The 16,134-nt window shown below is 37.6% G+C and overlaps 1 protein-coding gene across 2 annotated transcripts in view; it reads right to left on the minus strand.

Moving 5' to 3' along the window:
• Positions 1–16,134, minus strand: part of MLLT3 (MLLT3 super elongation complex subunit) — a 253,131-nt gene that overhangs the window by 89,613 nt on the left and 147,384 nt on the right. For both annotated transcript variants that reach the window (XM_007130213.4, XM_024126722.1), the window contains exon 4: positions 13,119–13,262. In XM_007130213.4, coding sequence (XP_007130275.1) covers positions 13,119–13,262 — 144 coding nt within the window. The remainder of the gene's footprint in view (positions 1–13,118; positions 13,263–16,134) is intronic.

The raw sequence follows: 16,134 nt of genomic DNA on the forward strand, positions 1-16,134 counted from the left end.
AATGGAATATTACTCAGCCATAAAAAGAAACGAAATTGAGTTATTTGTAGTGAGGTGGATGGACCTAGAGTCTGTCATACAGAGTGAAGTAAGTCAGAAAGAGAAAAACAAATACCGTATGCTAACACATATATACAGAATTTTTAAAAGTGGTACTGATGAACCTAGTGGAAGGGCAGGAATGAAGATGCAGACATAGAGAACGGACTTGAGGGCACCGGGGGGAAGGGGGAGCTGGGATGAAGTGAGAGACCAGCATTGACATATATACACTACCAAATGTAAAATAGCTAGCTAGTGGGAAGCAGCTGCATAGCACAGGGAGATCAGCTCGGTGCTTTCTGACCACCTGGAGGGGTGGGATAGGGAGGGTGGGAGGGAGGCTCAAGACGGAGGGGATATGGGGATATATGTATACATATAGCTAATTCACTTTGTTATACAGCAGAAACTAACACACCATTGTAAAGCATTTATACTCCAATAAAGATGTGGAAAAAAAGAAAACCAGTGAGAAAGCTACCACCTATCACAACAATCCATATAGTTTTATTATTGCCTTCAGGGCTGATTAATCAAGGGCGGCATTTATCTTTGTGCCTGTGAGACATTCACCTCCTGTGTTGCTCTGTAATTCAGAGGCAATTTTTTTTTTTTTTTTTTAATGTGCCGCACTGCTTGCTGGATCTTGGTTCCCCAACCAGGGATCATGGCCCCTGCAGTGGAAGCATGGAGTCCTAACCACTGGACCGCCAGGGAATTCCCAGAGACACATACATCTTTTTTTGTTGTTTTTTTTTTTGTTGTTGTTTTTGCGTTACGCGGGCCTCTCACTGCTGTGGCCTCTCCCGTTGCGGAGCACAGGCTCCGGACGCACAGGCCCAGCGGCCATGGCTCACGGGCCCAGCTGCTCCGCGGCATGTGGGATCCTCCCGGACCGGGGCACGAACCCGTGTCCCCTGCATCGGCAGGCGGACTCTCAACCACTGCGCCACCAGGGAAGCCCGACACATACATCTTTAACCTCAATGCATTTTCATTTAAGAAAGGTAAATCAGAATAAAGATTTAACTGTAACATGTTTTTTCAATTAAAAAAGAGAAAAGAACTGAAGCCAAAATTGGGAGTATGTATATAAACCACAAAAATCCTTTCAGGAGAAGAACAGAAAAGATGCAAGAACAGGATTCAGATAAGATCATCCCAGGGGACAGTATACATAGAGAAGAAGAGAAGCCCAAGAAACGACCCTGGCAGAGGTTATGATGGACATAAGAAATGAAGCCCTTCTTTATCAAGAGGAGGAACAGAAATCTAGGAAGAAAAAAATACAGAAGGGACATAAGGGAAAGAAGACTCAAGAACTAGTTCCAGCCCTAGCCCAGGGCCCTATGTCAAGAGTCAAATCAGGTAAAAAGTGCATCTTAAAACTGGAACAAAGTGAAAAGCATTCTTATTAACAGTCACTGTTAAGACTAGAGGAACCCTAATCTGGAGCACATTGATGCTCTCTTTACCAAAGCACTCAGAGCTCAAAATTATCAAAAAGGAAAAGTCTACTTTACTTCATCATTACTCTAAAAAAATAATAAATCACCACCCATTGTATGAAATTCACAATAGCAAGGGCTACATTATTCAGCTGGTCTTCCAGTTTTTGTAGCCATGTCCTTTCAACGGGTTAGCCTGGTCTCTTAGTCACTGACATTTGAAACCCGTGGTTTAGCACTGTGGTCTGATCCCAAAGTCCTCTTGTTCCCTGTGTTTAAAACAGAACAAGAGGGCTTCCCTGGTGGCGCAGTGGTTGCGCGTCCGCCTGCCGATGCAGGGCAGCCGGGTTCGCGCCCCGGTATGGGAGGATCCCACGTGCCGCGGAGCGGCTGGGCCCGTGAGCCATGGCCGCTGAGCATCTTCTTGAAGGCAAGATGTCAAATTGTGCAGATTTGGGAATTAAATCTATACTTTACCTTCAAATTCTGAAGTGTTGGCAGTCTGTTCTTGTCCGCGTACCACAAAAAAAAAAAAAAAACAGAACAAGAGGCCAGGCTAAACCTTGAAAGGACATGGCTATTCAAAACTGGAGAACAAATTTTCAAGAAAGTTTTATTTATTATTTCCCTAGAAATAACAAATCATTCCTGTCCAGAATATCTCAGGCAAGATAGTTTTGTTTTAACATCAAAATCACTTTTTTGTCTGGACCTATAAATAGTGCCACAACTGTAAATGATTGTCCAGATGGTGCACTGCACAAGGATGTTTGGCCAAGGGGATAAGAACTAGATGAGATCCAGCTATGCCCACACTAGCCATGCCATGTTCCCCAGGCTAGGGATTCAAGGGGCACACAGAGGTGGAGGCACTTATTTCTAGTTTGCCCAAAGACCATGGACACCATATGGGCAGACTTCTGTCTCTATAACCCACTCAAATCCATCTCTTGAGTCGCCAAGAGTTCATGTTAAGATTCAAATTTGCAAGGTTAACCAGATTTTTATTATATTCTATTTTTACTCAAACTGTAGTTGAATGAACCAGTTTGGTTTATGGATAAGGCATCCTTATTTTACTCAATGTTTCCATTAATGAAGATTTTTTATATTTAACCATTTCATATTACTCACAGGTCCCCAATCTACCCTACAAGGGTAAGAAAGGCAAAAATGACATTTACAAAGACAAGTTACCAAATCTAAACCTATGATAATCTATATTAAAATATAAATTTTTCTAGATAACAGATCTAATATGGCCCGTCCCGTTGTAAAAAATAAATAAAACAAAAACTAGACCATCATACTTCTGTATTGTCAGAACCATTAAGAAACAACCTCAGGGACTTCCCTGGTGGTCCAGTGGTTAAGGGGACACGGGTTTAATCCCTGGTTGGGGAACTAAGATCCCACACATGCTGTGGGGCAGCTAAGCCCACGGGCTGCAACTATTGAGCCCGCACACCACAACTAGAGAGAAGCCCACACACTGCAACTAAGACCCAACACAGCCAAAAATAAAATAAATAAATAAATATTTTTTTAAAAAAAAAAAGAGAGAAACAACATTAAATTTGTGAAAAACATTTCTTTTGTTCCTAATTTCGTTTATAGCATTTAGGCCTTAAGCCAGTAACTTTGTGAGAAGCTGAGAGCCTAAGGAGAAAAAAATAACAAACAAAAAACATAGAACACATTACTGGTAACTTCTCAATAAACAACCACAATTTTTACATCAATCCTTTGAAGTGTGAGGACATGTTTTTAAAGAACAAAAATAAAGTAAGTCATGTAGTTTAAAACTTATGCAATTCATGTTTAACATATTAAGTGTAAAATACAAACATTTTGTGGGATCTTATCTACATGAAAAATACAATATAAAATATAGTAGTTACAATTACTAGAGGGATTATAAACAGTTTCTTCTTTTTGCTTTTCTAGAAAGTCTACATTGTTCTAAAGTTAGCACATATTTATTTTAAAATCTGTTAAAAAAAAACAACAGATTCCTTCTTGAGGCAGAAACATGTTGTTTCTAGCAGAACACCATTATTATGTCAAAATCTTGAAATGGAAATCTTTCACTTTCACCTTTCTAGGTAACAAAGCATAATAAAAACCTATAGAAAAAAGAGGTCGTGTCAGTGAATAAAGCAATTATTTGCTGACTGCTTAACTATGTACCACATTTTATTTAATAATCTCAGGTGGAAGGAAGGGGATAATTCAGATTTATACCAACCTAAAGCCCTAGGTAAATTAGCAGCAGATCCAAGAATTGAATTTGTGCCTTCAGATTTCAAATCAAACATTCTTTATATCGCACCATGGCCGTGTCCCTTGTGGAATAAAGAGTATTATATTCAACCACCTACCATTTGTCCTCACTCCTCTAAAATGAAACAAGTATCTATTTTAAGAGTTTCAGACACTTATTTTCTAAACTGCTACCTACAGATCCTGATCACTGTCAAGTTTTCTTATAACTTACAGAACAAAAAAAAATTAGAAAATAAAGTGATAATCATAGTTTCCCTTCCCCTTTTCTACTCCCTAGCCCCAAATTGTTTTTCTTTAATATTATAGAATATGAACCCAAAAAATATCCAGTGGGGACAATCAACACAGCAACTCCTTTACCATTTTAGAAGTCTGGGAACAGACTAGGATATATTAGATAAACTTTCAATGCAGCTTTGAAACAAGGGCATAAAGAACTACCTGAGCCAAGAAGGGAGAGAGAAAGTGAACCAACAGTTTTCAATTACAGTATTTCTGTATTTAAAAAGAGAAAGAATTGTTCATTTTTTGATTTGAAATTCTCCAATTTTTTCCCCCTTTCTGTTCATTTCTTATTTTCTTGGCTTTTTTGTGCATTAGAAACAGGAGCTAGGGGCAGGGTTATGTGATGGTTTTCTTTCAGATGTTACAGCATTTCCTTTCAAGACTAAACTAAGGTTCCTACGCATGGGCAGCTAAACTGCTACTCCTGAGAGGTCTACAGAAAGCAGCATGGCATACCATCCACCACTGACAGCTTAAACACTTGACAGAGCTTTTCCTATTCCACACTCTAGGAATAATCTGCCTGTTTCATTTCTTTTTCATTTAGCCTTTGCTCAACTTATGCAGTAAAAATATCTGAGCTTTGGACTGAGTGAAAAGTGTGCTCCTATTTTTCCCCTCCTTACTTAAAAGGTAAACACGTAATCGGGAAGAAAGGAACAAATGAAGGCAGGAAGATTTATACCAGAGATGCTTTTTGGTGCATATTTTCAAAAGTCTTTAACTGTCCTTCAAACAAATTATGCGACTTTCAGAAGATGTTAAACCATAAATTAACCACTAAGTATGCTGAGTGACATAACTTACACTATCATGATCATACTTTATAATTGATCTCATAACTTGGACATTCTAGTTATCATTTATATGTATGTTTTACTTTCATGATTTAATTTTACAGACTTTTGGTGGGGGGCAGGGGGGCAGGAGCCAAAGAAACAGAAAGAAGAAAATACCAAATATGACATAAAATTGACCTCAACTCTGAGAAACAACCGAACAGCTGAGGCTGCCTGCTTGATCTTACATTTATTTAAATAAATCACCTTTTATCAGTGCTGGTGAAAACAGCAGCATCCTTTTATCTTTCGAGGCAGACGTTTACAGGATGATATATATCGAAAAATCACAGAAAGGCACACTTGTCCCCAAACAAATATCCAAAAATCCAGTGAAGCTGTCCAGTAACAGTCACTAAAATAATTTTCTATGTATTATTTTCTTTGAGTTATTTTTAAAATAAGTAGCCAGCTATCCATCTCTGGGCACTGTAAAGATGAGTTTGCCACAAAAGCCACATATTTTTAGAAGCCAAAGTCTTGATAAATCAGTTCCTAAGAACATAATTTGTTACACGCTGAAGAATGCCTGAAAATACAGACCTTGGTTAAAGAGGCTTCTGTATCTTTTTGTAACCTTTCCAAATGTAAGTATGTGGGATGAGTATTCATAAATTTAAGCTGAACCGAAACATTTAGAATATTTCCAATTTAAAATACATTAAAATGCGGTCTTTGAAAGGAAATGAAAATGGCTTTAAACATATGAAAAGATGCTCATCATCACTCATAAGAGAAATGTGAATTAAAAATGAGATATTTTTTCACTCATCAGATTGGCAGAAAGATGTTTAATGAATCACTGTGGTGGAGAAATAGGCACTCTTACACATTGTTGATGCAAGCATAGAGTAGCATAACATCCTTGGCAGGCAATCTGTAAATGTCTATCAAAATTTAAATTCCACTTTGCCTTGGAGCCACGATTTTACTCCCAGGAATTTATCCTACAGATATACTCATCCATGTGCACAAATAACTATATAAAAGGTTATTCACTATAGCATCTTTGGTGGCCTGAAGAAAGGCTCACTATATGTCATTTTGTATTGGATGTGTATTTACCTATTCAAAAAAATTAAAATTTGAGAGGAAGAGAATGTGATCTGTACTGTTTAGAAATTCAAAGTGCTCTGAACTCCCCTACAAAAGGAAATACTAAACCATCCTACACAAGATTCATTCCAGAACCCGGCGATAAAATGCTACGTTCAGATGGCTTGACATGGCTGCATTAGTGAAAGCTCCTTATCATAAGATCCCTTTGGCCCTTTAGTAACCAAAACCCTTTGTTGGGGGGTCCACGGTGGATCTGATTTCTACTTCACAATAAGTAGTGCTTCAGAAAGATTCCAATTTATTCCTTGCAAAAACATATCAGATATAAATGCAACTGTCACTTTGAGAAACAGGACTGCATTATGCTGCAGACTTAACACAGACTGAAAGCATGTTCCCCATGTCTTCTCCAGCAAATCTTGCCAAATGGGCGTCTGAAATGTCCTATTGAAACAGGTGGTGTCTGAACAGAATTGGATTTCTGCCTATAGAAACCCTAGTTCTAACAACTGCTGTGGTTAGTTTTAATTTTCAGTCCTCAAAATTAACTGCTGGCCAGTGATTCAGAAATAGACTGAACAACACGTTTAGACTTTGCCCTGTCTAATTGAGGAAAGAAAAAAAGAAAAAGAAAAAAAAAAAAAAAAGCCCACCAACACCCTACCACCATCCTATAAAGAACAACAGAACCAAAGCAGACCACTTGATTTCCAGGCCAAAAAAAGGGAGCAGCTGTAAAACAAACTCAATTCTCCAAAGACGATTGCCCCTTTTGTGCTTTCTTCATAGAAGCACAAGGATGCACATATATACTTGCTGAACAAACTACTTAGGAAATCTTCTTAGGGCTTTGAGAAGCTTTTAATCTGCTAGAAATTTAGAAGTAAGAACAATGGTAAGAACACCTAATTTTTCTAATGAAAATGGACATCTTAAAAAATGATATTCCAAACAGACCTGTGTTTCAGTTTATACAAGCAAAATACTAACAGCCAGAATGTAAATTCCTTGAAGAAAGATACAATGGGCTATATACACTAATATCTATAAAATAGATAACTAATAAAACCTGCTGTATAAAAAATAAATAAAATAAAGTTCAAAAAAAAAAAAGAAAAAGATACAATGGGCCAATTCCCTTTAAACCCAACATGTGTCCATCAATGTGCTGGTCACACTAACCGGTGCTAAACACAAACTCCTGTGAATAAACTAGAGTAGCTTACACTAAATAACAAACATTTTCCACTGTACTTTTAAGTGCTTGATATAAAAATGGATAGAACTCTGATTTTCTAAACCAGCAATCAAAGGAAAAGGAATCAAGGGACAGGGTATCTACTATGAGCCACACACCGTGGCCACACATTCCCAATGAAGAAAACAATGTCTTGTCCATTTCACGGATGACAAACTGAGATTCAAAAGAATGTAAAAATTTTCCCAGGGTAATTCAGCTAGACGATGACAGAGATGAGGTTTTAATTTAAATCTGCCTGATTTCAAAATATTTCTAATTGTATCATACTCCCTCCCAAAAGAAAATTCGGAGAGACGAGTTAGTAAAATGACAAGTTTCAGTTATATGACAAACACTGTATCATTGCTTTGCCAACACCCAAAAGAAAAACTCATCCTCTTTCAATCAAAAGTAATGGATGTCAAATCCATCTGCATTTTGTCAGTATGACTGAATTTCAGCTATTAAGAAGGTGATCAAATAAACAGAAAATCATCTACTATGATCATAACCCTTTAAAAAAATCCTGACATCATAAAGAGCATATTTGAAAATCCTTCTACAGGGATTCAACAGTTCATTTAAAAAAAAAAAAAAGAAATATCTCAGTGAAAGTGAGAGGTGCTTCTCAGTGGGATACATTTGGTCCTTTTGCTTAAAACTCAAGTACAAACAGATGACATCAAGTCTTGACCTCAGAAGTTTACTGCTCACTGTCCTCTACCTCTCCTACCAACCAAAGAAGAAAATAAGACCTCAAAACAAAGGCATCTCCTCCCAGTTCTCAGGTTATTATTTCCCATTTTCTGACCCCTATCTTCTTTTTCTTACAGAGGCCTGAGAGGAGCTAGCTTGTAAACCAAATCTACAGTTTCCCTAGCAAGTTCCAATGACATCCCTCATTTAGACAGAACTACCTTCAGGGTCTTGTAAATGAACTCACTCCATATTTCAATATTCTCAGAAAATAATGCTTAAATCCAAAAATGCCCTCCCCATGAAAGTTTTACTCTTTTCTTTGAAAGCAAAGATAACCTTAATTTTAGGGAGCTATTCAAGAGAAGAACACAGGGTACATTTCTTCCAAGGCGGAAGCACACCAAGATTTCTCTGATAGTATTTAGAATAGAGTTACAACGTTAAAAAAAAAAAAGAGTGAAAAGAAGAGAATGTTATTGACCCCCAAAAAAGTTGTCATATAGCTATAGACTTATAGGCTATGAAACAGAAAAAAATCTGCAATTTTTCAAGATTCTTCTGGCAAAACATTCTTTGGAATCATTTTCTTCTGAGAGCTGAAAAGCATTTTTCTAAGATGCTGCCAGCTCTAAAAACAACCTTTCTGATCTCTTGAAAAGCCAAGTTCTACTTTTAATAGTGCTATGTACTTTTGGTTTCAAAGAAAAAAGTGAAAGAGAAGGAACCACAGCCAAAATGGTAAGTTTACCCTACTCATGCCTCAAGCTGTACATAATGATTTCACACAGTACTTATGAAGAAGGGATCAAATTTTTCCTTTAAAAATAGAACATATACCTCTGTATCACATATGTAATGTTTAAGTATAAGGAGCAAAAGCACCCCCCTTTCACTCCAAAACCCAGTCAAAAAAAAAAGTTCATACGGAGAGACATAGTCATGAACAGAAGATCTCTAATAGACATCAGAAGCAAAAGTGACGAAAGCAAAAATAAACAAGTGGAACTACATCAAACTGAAAAGCTTCTACACAGCAAAGGAAACCATCAACAAAATGAAAAGGCAGCCTACAGAATGGGAGAATATATTGGCAAATCATGTATGTGGTAAGAGATTAATATCCAAAATATATAAAGAACTCATACCAAAAAAACCCAAACAATATGATTTTTAAATGGGCAGAGAATCTGAATAGATATTTTTCCAAAGAAGATATACAGAGGGCCAACAGGTATATGAAAAGGTACTCGACATCACTAATCATCAAAAAATGCAAATCAAAATAAGCTATTACCTCACACCTGTTACAATGGCTATCCTCAAGAAGACAACAGACGGTAAATACTGGCAAGAATGTGGAGAAAAGGGAACACTTGTACACTGCTGGCAGGATTGTAAATTCCACAGTGCAGCCACTATGGAAAACAATATGGAAGTTCCTCAAAAAATTAAAAATAGAGCTACATATGATCCAGCAATCACACTTCTGGGTATATATCCAAAGGACATTAAAACAGGATACTGAAGATATATCTGCACTCTCATGTTCACTGCAGCATTATTCACAATAGCCAAGCTATGGAAACAACCCAAGTGTCCATCAACAGAAGAATGGATAAAGAAGATGTGGAGATGTGTCTGTGTGTGTGTGTGTGTGTGTGTGTGTGTGTGTATGATGGAATATTATTCAGCCATGAGAAGGAAGGACATCCTGCCATTTACAACAACATGGATGAACCTTGAGGACATTAGGCTAAGCGAAATGACTCAGACAAACTGTATGATATCACTTGTACGTGCAATCTGAAAAAATTAAACTCATAAAAACAGAGGCTAGACTGATAGTTACCAAGGGCTGGGGGGTGGGAGAGAAGGGGAGGTGTGGGTCAAAGAGCACAAACTTCCAGTTATAAGATGAATAGGTTCTGGGGATCTGATATACAGCATGGTGATTACAGTTAATAATAGTGAATTATATACTTGAAATTTGGCTAAAAGAGTAAGTCTTAAATGTTCTCATCACAAAAGAGAAATGGTAATTATGTGATGTGATGCAGGTGTTAGCTAACGCTATGGTGATAATGATTTTGCAACATACAAGTGTATCAAATCAACATGTTGTAACCTTAAGTTATATGTCAATGGTATCTCCATAAAAGCTGAAAAAAAAGATTTCTAATAAAATCAAAATGGCTAAGTTAGTAACACCATGATAGGTTGCATTAACAATGATAAATGTTAAAATGTTAAACATAAGGTACTATATCCAAAAATCTTGGTAAGACAAAAAATGTTCCTAAGTGTCCATCAACAGATGAATGGATAAAGAAGATGTGGCACATATATACAATGGAATATTACTCAGCCATAAAAAGAAACGAAACTGAGTTATTTGTAGTGAGGTGGATGGACCTGGAGTCTGTCATACAGAGTGAAGTAAGTCAGAAGGAGAAAAACAAATACCATATGCTAACACATATATATGGAATTTGAGAAAAATAAAATGTCATGAAGAGCCTAGGGGTAGGATGGGAATAAAACACAGACCTACTAGAGCATGGACTTGAGGATATGTGTAGGGGGAAGGGTAAGTTTTGATGAAGTGAGAGAGTGACATGGACATATATACACTATCAAACGTAGGATGGATAGCTAGAGGGAAGCAGCCGCATGGCACAGGGAGATCAGCTAGATCGTTTGTGACCACCTAAAGGGGTGGGATAGGGAGGGTGGGAGGGAGGGAGACACAAGAGGGAGGAGATATGGGAACATATGTATATGTATAACTGATGCACTTTGTTGTAAAGCAGAAACTAACACACCATTGTAAAGCAATTATACTCCAATAAAGATGTTAAAAAAATTTTAAAAGATATGTGCATACAAAACAACAACAACAAAAAATGTTTATTAGTTCAGATTCTCCCATTTCCATAAAAGACTATTTTAGGGCTTCCCTGGTGGCTCAGTGGTTGAGAGTCCATCTGCCGATGCAGGGGACACGGGTTCGTGTCCCAGTCCGGGAGGATCCCACATGCCGCGGAGCGGCTGGGCCTGTGAGCCATGGCCGCTGAGCCTGCGCGTCCGGAGCCTGTGCTCCGCAACGGGAGAGGCCACAGCAGTGACAGGCCCGCGTACCACACACACACACACACACAAAGACTATTTTAATCCTCCCATGCGAAATGGACAGAATCTATGGGATGACTAGTATTTCGAATGAATTTTTTAATTTTACTACAAAATTTACTAGAATCAGTCACTTAAGGAACTTATGTCAAATAACTGGTGTGCTTGAATATTTCACATTTCAACTTATTATTTTAGAGTTGTCAAGACACAATCTAAATCTAACAGGGAAAAAACATGCAGGCTTCAAATAGCACTTAAAGAAACACAAAGAAGGAAAGTTAGAAGTCAAGGAGGATAATTCTGAGATAAAGACTGAGTGGAGAAAAAGACATCTACTAGAGACCTTATCAGGATGCAGTGCTGCACTCTGCCACATTATCACTAACCCGTAACCTCTTCTCTGGCTCACAAACAACTTTTGAGTACTCTGGGACTAAGTGGATGTTTTAAAAAGTTCTTGTGTCATATTTACTTTTTCCTGCGATCCTTATCAGAAGCCTGATGTACTCACGCTCCATAATTCACATGCTCCAATTACCTACCTAACTTCATACCCAAGAGGAATAATCAGAGGCATAAAATGCCACCCTCATAAAAAGAAACGTAATGGGAATGATCAGGATTTAAAATGGACAGGCTCATTTTTAAGCGCATAGCCATAGATAAGCAGCACCCACACTGTGCTCTAGATAACTATAAAAGAATCAAATAGGGTTTGTTTAAAAAAATTCCTTAATAAACATAAAATAAATCCCTACCTTTAAAATGAGTTGTATTACAAAAGCCCAGTTCTTCATGAAGATGCATTTCCCCATAAAATACTACAAATGGTCATCCATTTCCAAAGCTGGCCCATCAATACCTATTTAACCCATAATCTACCAACATACAGTATAATGTGGAATGAAATGTGATAAAAGTACCTGTAACACTTCAAATGCATATTAGTATCAATAGTTCAGTTGAGAGGATAGGAGCTTGGCAAAACAGATCCCCAAAAAATGGACTCCAGGGGTTACATATAACCCAAAATGTTTATACAATTATATATATATATGGGTGGTTTTCTTATGAGAGGGTCCACAGCTTTCCTGAGGTTCTCAAAGTGGTTATTCATATCACCATATAGGGAAAGGGTTTCTGTGCTATATAAAATTCAATTCTTCCCTACAAAGCCCTCAGGTAGAGTTTATCAATGAAATGAGTTATGGTCTACACATGCTTACATATAATGATAAGCTCGTGGATGAAAAACTATCAAAAACCTTCTGGTAAAACTAAGTGAAGGAAATCCTAGAGTAAAGAATGCACTGCAAAAAAAAAAAAAAAGAGAGAGAAAAATGTATAACTAAAAAAAAAGAAAGAATGCACTACAACATTTTATGGGGTCTGAACTGCCCATATAAGATGACACGGGAAGTTCATCTGAAGTATTCAATAGAAGCTGATGATCCTAGTAGTATCCAATGTAAAGTAGATTCTGACCCGTCAACAGTGTTTGCCTGTACAAACTGCAAGCAAACATTCCATGTTTGTGAGAAATTCCACTTAAAAATCTTTCCCCATCCTAGCCAATTCACTCAGGCACTATATTATCATTATCTTAAAAAGAAAAATCCATCTATTACCTACACACAATTCAAACAAACAAAAATGTGTTTTTAAATGACCCAAACAAGTAATTTGAATGAGTACACCTTTTCTACTCATTTTGACCACGAAAATTTGGATAACTCATTTTCATATAATTTTTGATGTAACTTTCAACTTTAAAATTTTTCTTTACACTGATAAAACACAGTTAAGGCATTGTTCTTTTCTTATTTGAGGATAGTTTGGTTTTAGATTGTTGTTGAAATAAAGTTGAACTGCATAGACTATAAGGCTGTTCTAACCAACAATGTAATTTCAGACTCATACCTACTTAAAATATTGTTTAATTACCTCTTCTTCTCAAACCATGAGCCCACAGCATGGTCATTAAGGTGCTTCATTTCTTTTACCTCTCTCAAAACATTATGGTACTTCTTGACACACTAGCAACTAGTTTTCTATGGGAAGGCTTTACACAAGCCAAGCGTCACGTACCCCTCCTGCCTTCAGCAACTTTCTTCTGAACTCCTCTGTGGGGTTGTTGAAGGTAAGCTTTTCACAGCGGAGGTGATTCACTGGTGGATGGCCTTCAAGATGCAGGAATAAGTCATAATCAAAACGAACCTTCTTAGGTTCTTCCTAGAGGTTAAAAAAAATAAGAAGGAAAACAGAGACTTAGGCATAAATAGAAATTTAGAAAGCAAAGGTTTACTCCTGATAAGGTTCAGAAAAGACTCAGACTACAGCATGGGGAACTCTACTCGACGCTCTGTGGTGACCTAAATGGGAAGGAAATCCAAAAAAAAGAGGGGAGATATGTATACGTATAGCTGATTCCCTTTCTAGTTAGTAGAAACTAACACAATAGTGTAAAGCAACTATACGCCAAGAAAAATTCATTCAAAAAAAAGAAAAAGAAAGAAAAGAGACCCAGACATCTAACAGCTACAGTGTCAAAGAAGGGGAAGTACTGGGAAAAAAGTCATCATGGAACTATCTACAAAGCAAAATGGAAACATCTGAAAAATTAGTTTCTTGTCTTAGAGGAAAACCAAAAAGAATAAGCTCATCATCTTTCTTGCAGTCTCTCAAGTGGTATGACACCACCAACACCGCCACCCAACTGGAAACCTAAGACACCCCTGAAGCCACTCCTTCCCCTTCCCACTCTACAGGCCTACACCCATCATCAACAGCTGACATTTTCTCTTTTAAATACTTCTTGAACAAGCTGTCTAACCCATACTGCCATGCTCTTACTCATTGCTCAAACTACTATAAACTCCTTCCTCTAGTAGCTCTTCCTACTTCAGGATAGATGAGCACTTTCTTCTTCACTCAGGCCTCAAAACTGTTCATATGAAACACAAATCTAGCCATTTTCACTCCTTGATTAAAAAATTTCACAAGTTCCCAATGCCATTAGAATAAAAATCTGAGCTCACCTAAATGCCACATAGGATTTTCACAATCTAGCTCTTGGTTCCATGTCTCACCATACCCCTTCCACCCATCTGGTGATCCAGCCACACATTGTGGTTGGTTGCTCCCAGAATTTACTCATTCTAGATTAACTCTGGGTTTCACCCTTGCTTTACGTTACTACCTCCACTGCCGACACCTCCATTCCTCCACCTTCTGCTTTACCTGGATAACTTCTACTCATCCCTCTCCATTCAGGTTTTATTTGGGGGAAGCCTTGAACTCCACTCCCAACTGCCTCTCCTCTGTTCTGTGTGCCTCTCTCTTATCCTTGAAACATCTTACAATAACTGTCTTATTATCTCCCTTTACCCTGCTAAATCATAAGATCTTTGAAAGCAGGAATTATGGTTGAGTCCTCACTGTACCCTCAACAACTAGTTTAGTGCCCCATGCATAGCAGCAATGCAATAAATGTCTGTGAAATGAATGAAAATACGGCATTTTCCTGGAGGACAAAACAGCACCATATCCAAGAAAACACAGTAATTATAATTCCATGATACTCGAGTTCTACTCTCCAGCCATTACTTTAGCTGGCTAAACATCTAAACCTCTCTACAGACAGATTCTCAGACATACAAGGGGAAATGAATACTGAGGATAATAATAACAATATTATGTATTTAACATTTATCTCATTTAATTCTCATAGCTCTCCTTTGGGTCAGTTGTCAGCTCTGTTTGGCAGATGAGGAAATTAAAGCACTTAGAATTTATTACTTTTTATAAAAACTCCCTGTGTATTATAGATATTAACCATCTCTGTGAAATGTTACTTTTTTCATTTGTCATTAGCTTTGCCATTTTACGTGTCTTTGATAACAGCTATTTATGTTTTTTAATACTAGCTTTACTGAGAAGTAATTCACATACCATAAAATTCACCCATTTAGAGAATAATATTTTGTGGTTTTTAGTACATTCACAGAGTTATAAAACCAACACCACATTCTAATTTCAGGACATTTTCATTACTCCAGAAAGATATCTCAAACTTTAGTGTTAGTGGTCCAACAGATCCCACACCCCCTGGCATCACTAATCTACTTCTGCTTCTATGGAGTTGCCTATTCTCGACATTTCGTATAAATACATGAACATATATAAAACACATACACAATATGTGCTCTTTTGTGACTGGCTTCTTATACTCAGCATGATGTTTTTGAGGTTCATCCATGTTGTAGCATGTGTCAGTTCCTTTTTATGCCCAAATAATAACCTATTATATGGGTATACCAGGTTTTGGCTATACATTTGTCAATAAATAGAAATGTGGGTTATTTCCATTTTGGGCTACTGTGAATAATGCTGTTATGAACATTTGTGTACAAGTTTTTGTATGGACATACATTTCCATTTCTCTTGGCTATACACCTAGGAGTGGTCATAAGGTAACTCTGTGTTGAACATTTTTAGGAAATGCCTTACTGTTTTCCAGAGTGGCTGCACCATTTTAAAATCCCACCTTCAATGTATGAGGTGTTCATGGTTTTTTAAAACACAATATTTTCTAAAATTACATAGTCAAATAAAACAATGTTTTTCCTTTTTTAAAAAAGAATTTGTGGGGCTTCCCTGGTGGCACAGTGGTTGACAGTCCGCCTGCCAATGCAGGGGACGAGGGCTCGTGCCCCGGTCCGGGAAGATCCCACGTGCCGCGGAGCAGCTGGGCCCATGAGCCGTGGCTACTGAGCCTGCGCATCCAGAGCCTGTGCTCCGCAACGGGAAAGGCCACAACAGTGAGAGGTCCGCGTACCACAAAAAAAAAAAAAAAAAAAAAAAGAATTTGTTATATATATATAAAAAAAAGAATTTGTTATATCACTAACACGTGATGAAACAAAGTGATCTGAACCCAGTTCTTTTGACTAAAAAGTCTTAGCACCGAGCGTGTGGAGAAAAGGGAACCCTCTTGCACTGTTGGTGGGAATGTAAATTGATACAGCCACTGTGGAGAACAGTATGGAGGTTCCTTAAAAAACTAAAAATAGAACTACCATACGACCCAGCAATCCCACTACTG

The sequence above is a fragment of the Physeter macrocephalus genome, chromosome 9 (assembly GCF_002837175.3).
Source record: "Physeter macrocephalus isolate SW-GA chromosome 9, ASM283717v5, whole genome shotgun sequence".
NCBI lineage: Eukaryota > Metazoa > Chordata > Mammalia > Artiodactyla > Physeteridae > Physeter > Physeter macrocephalus.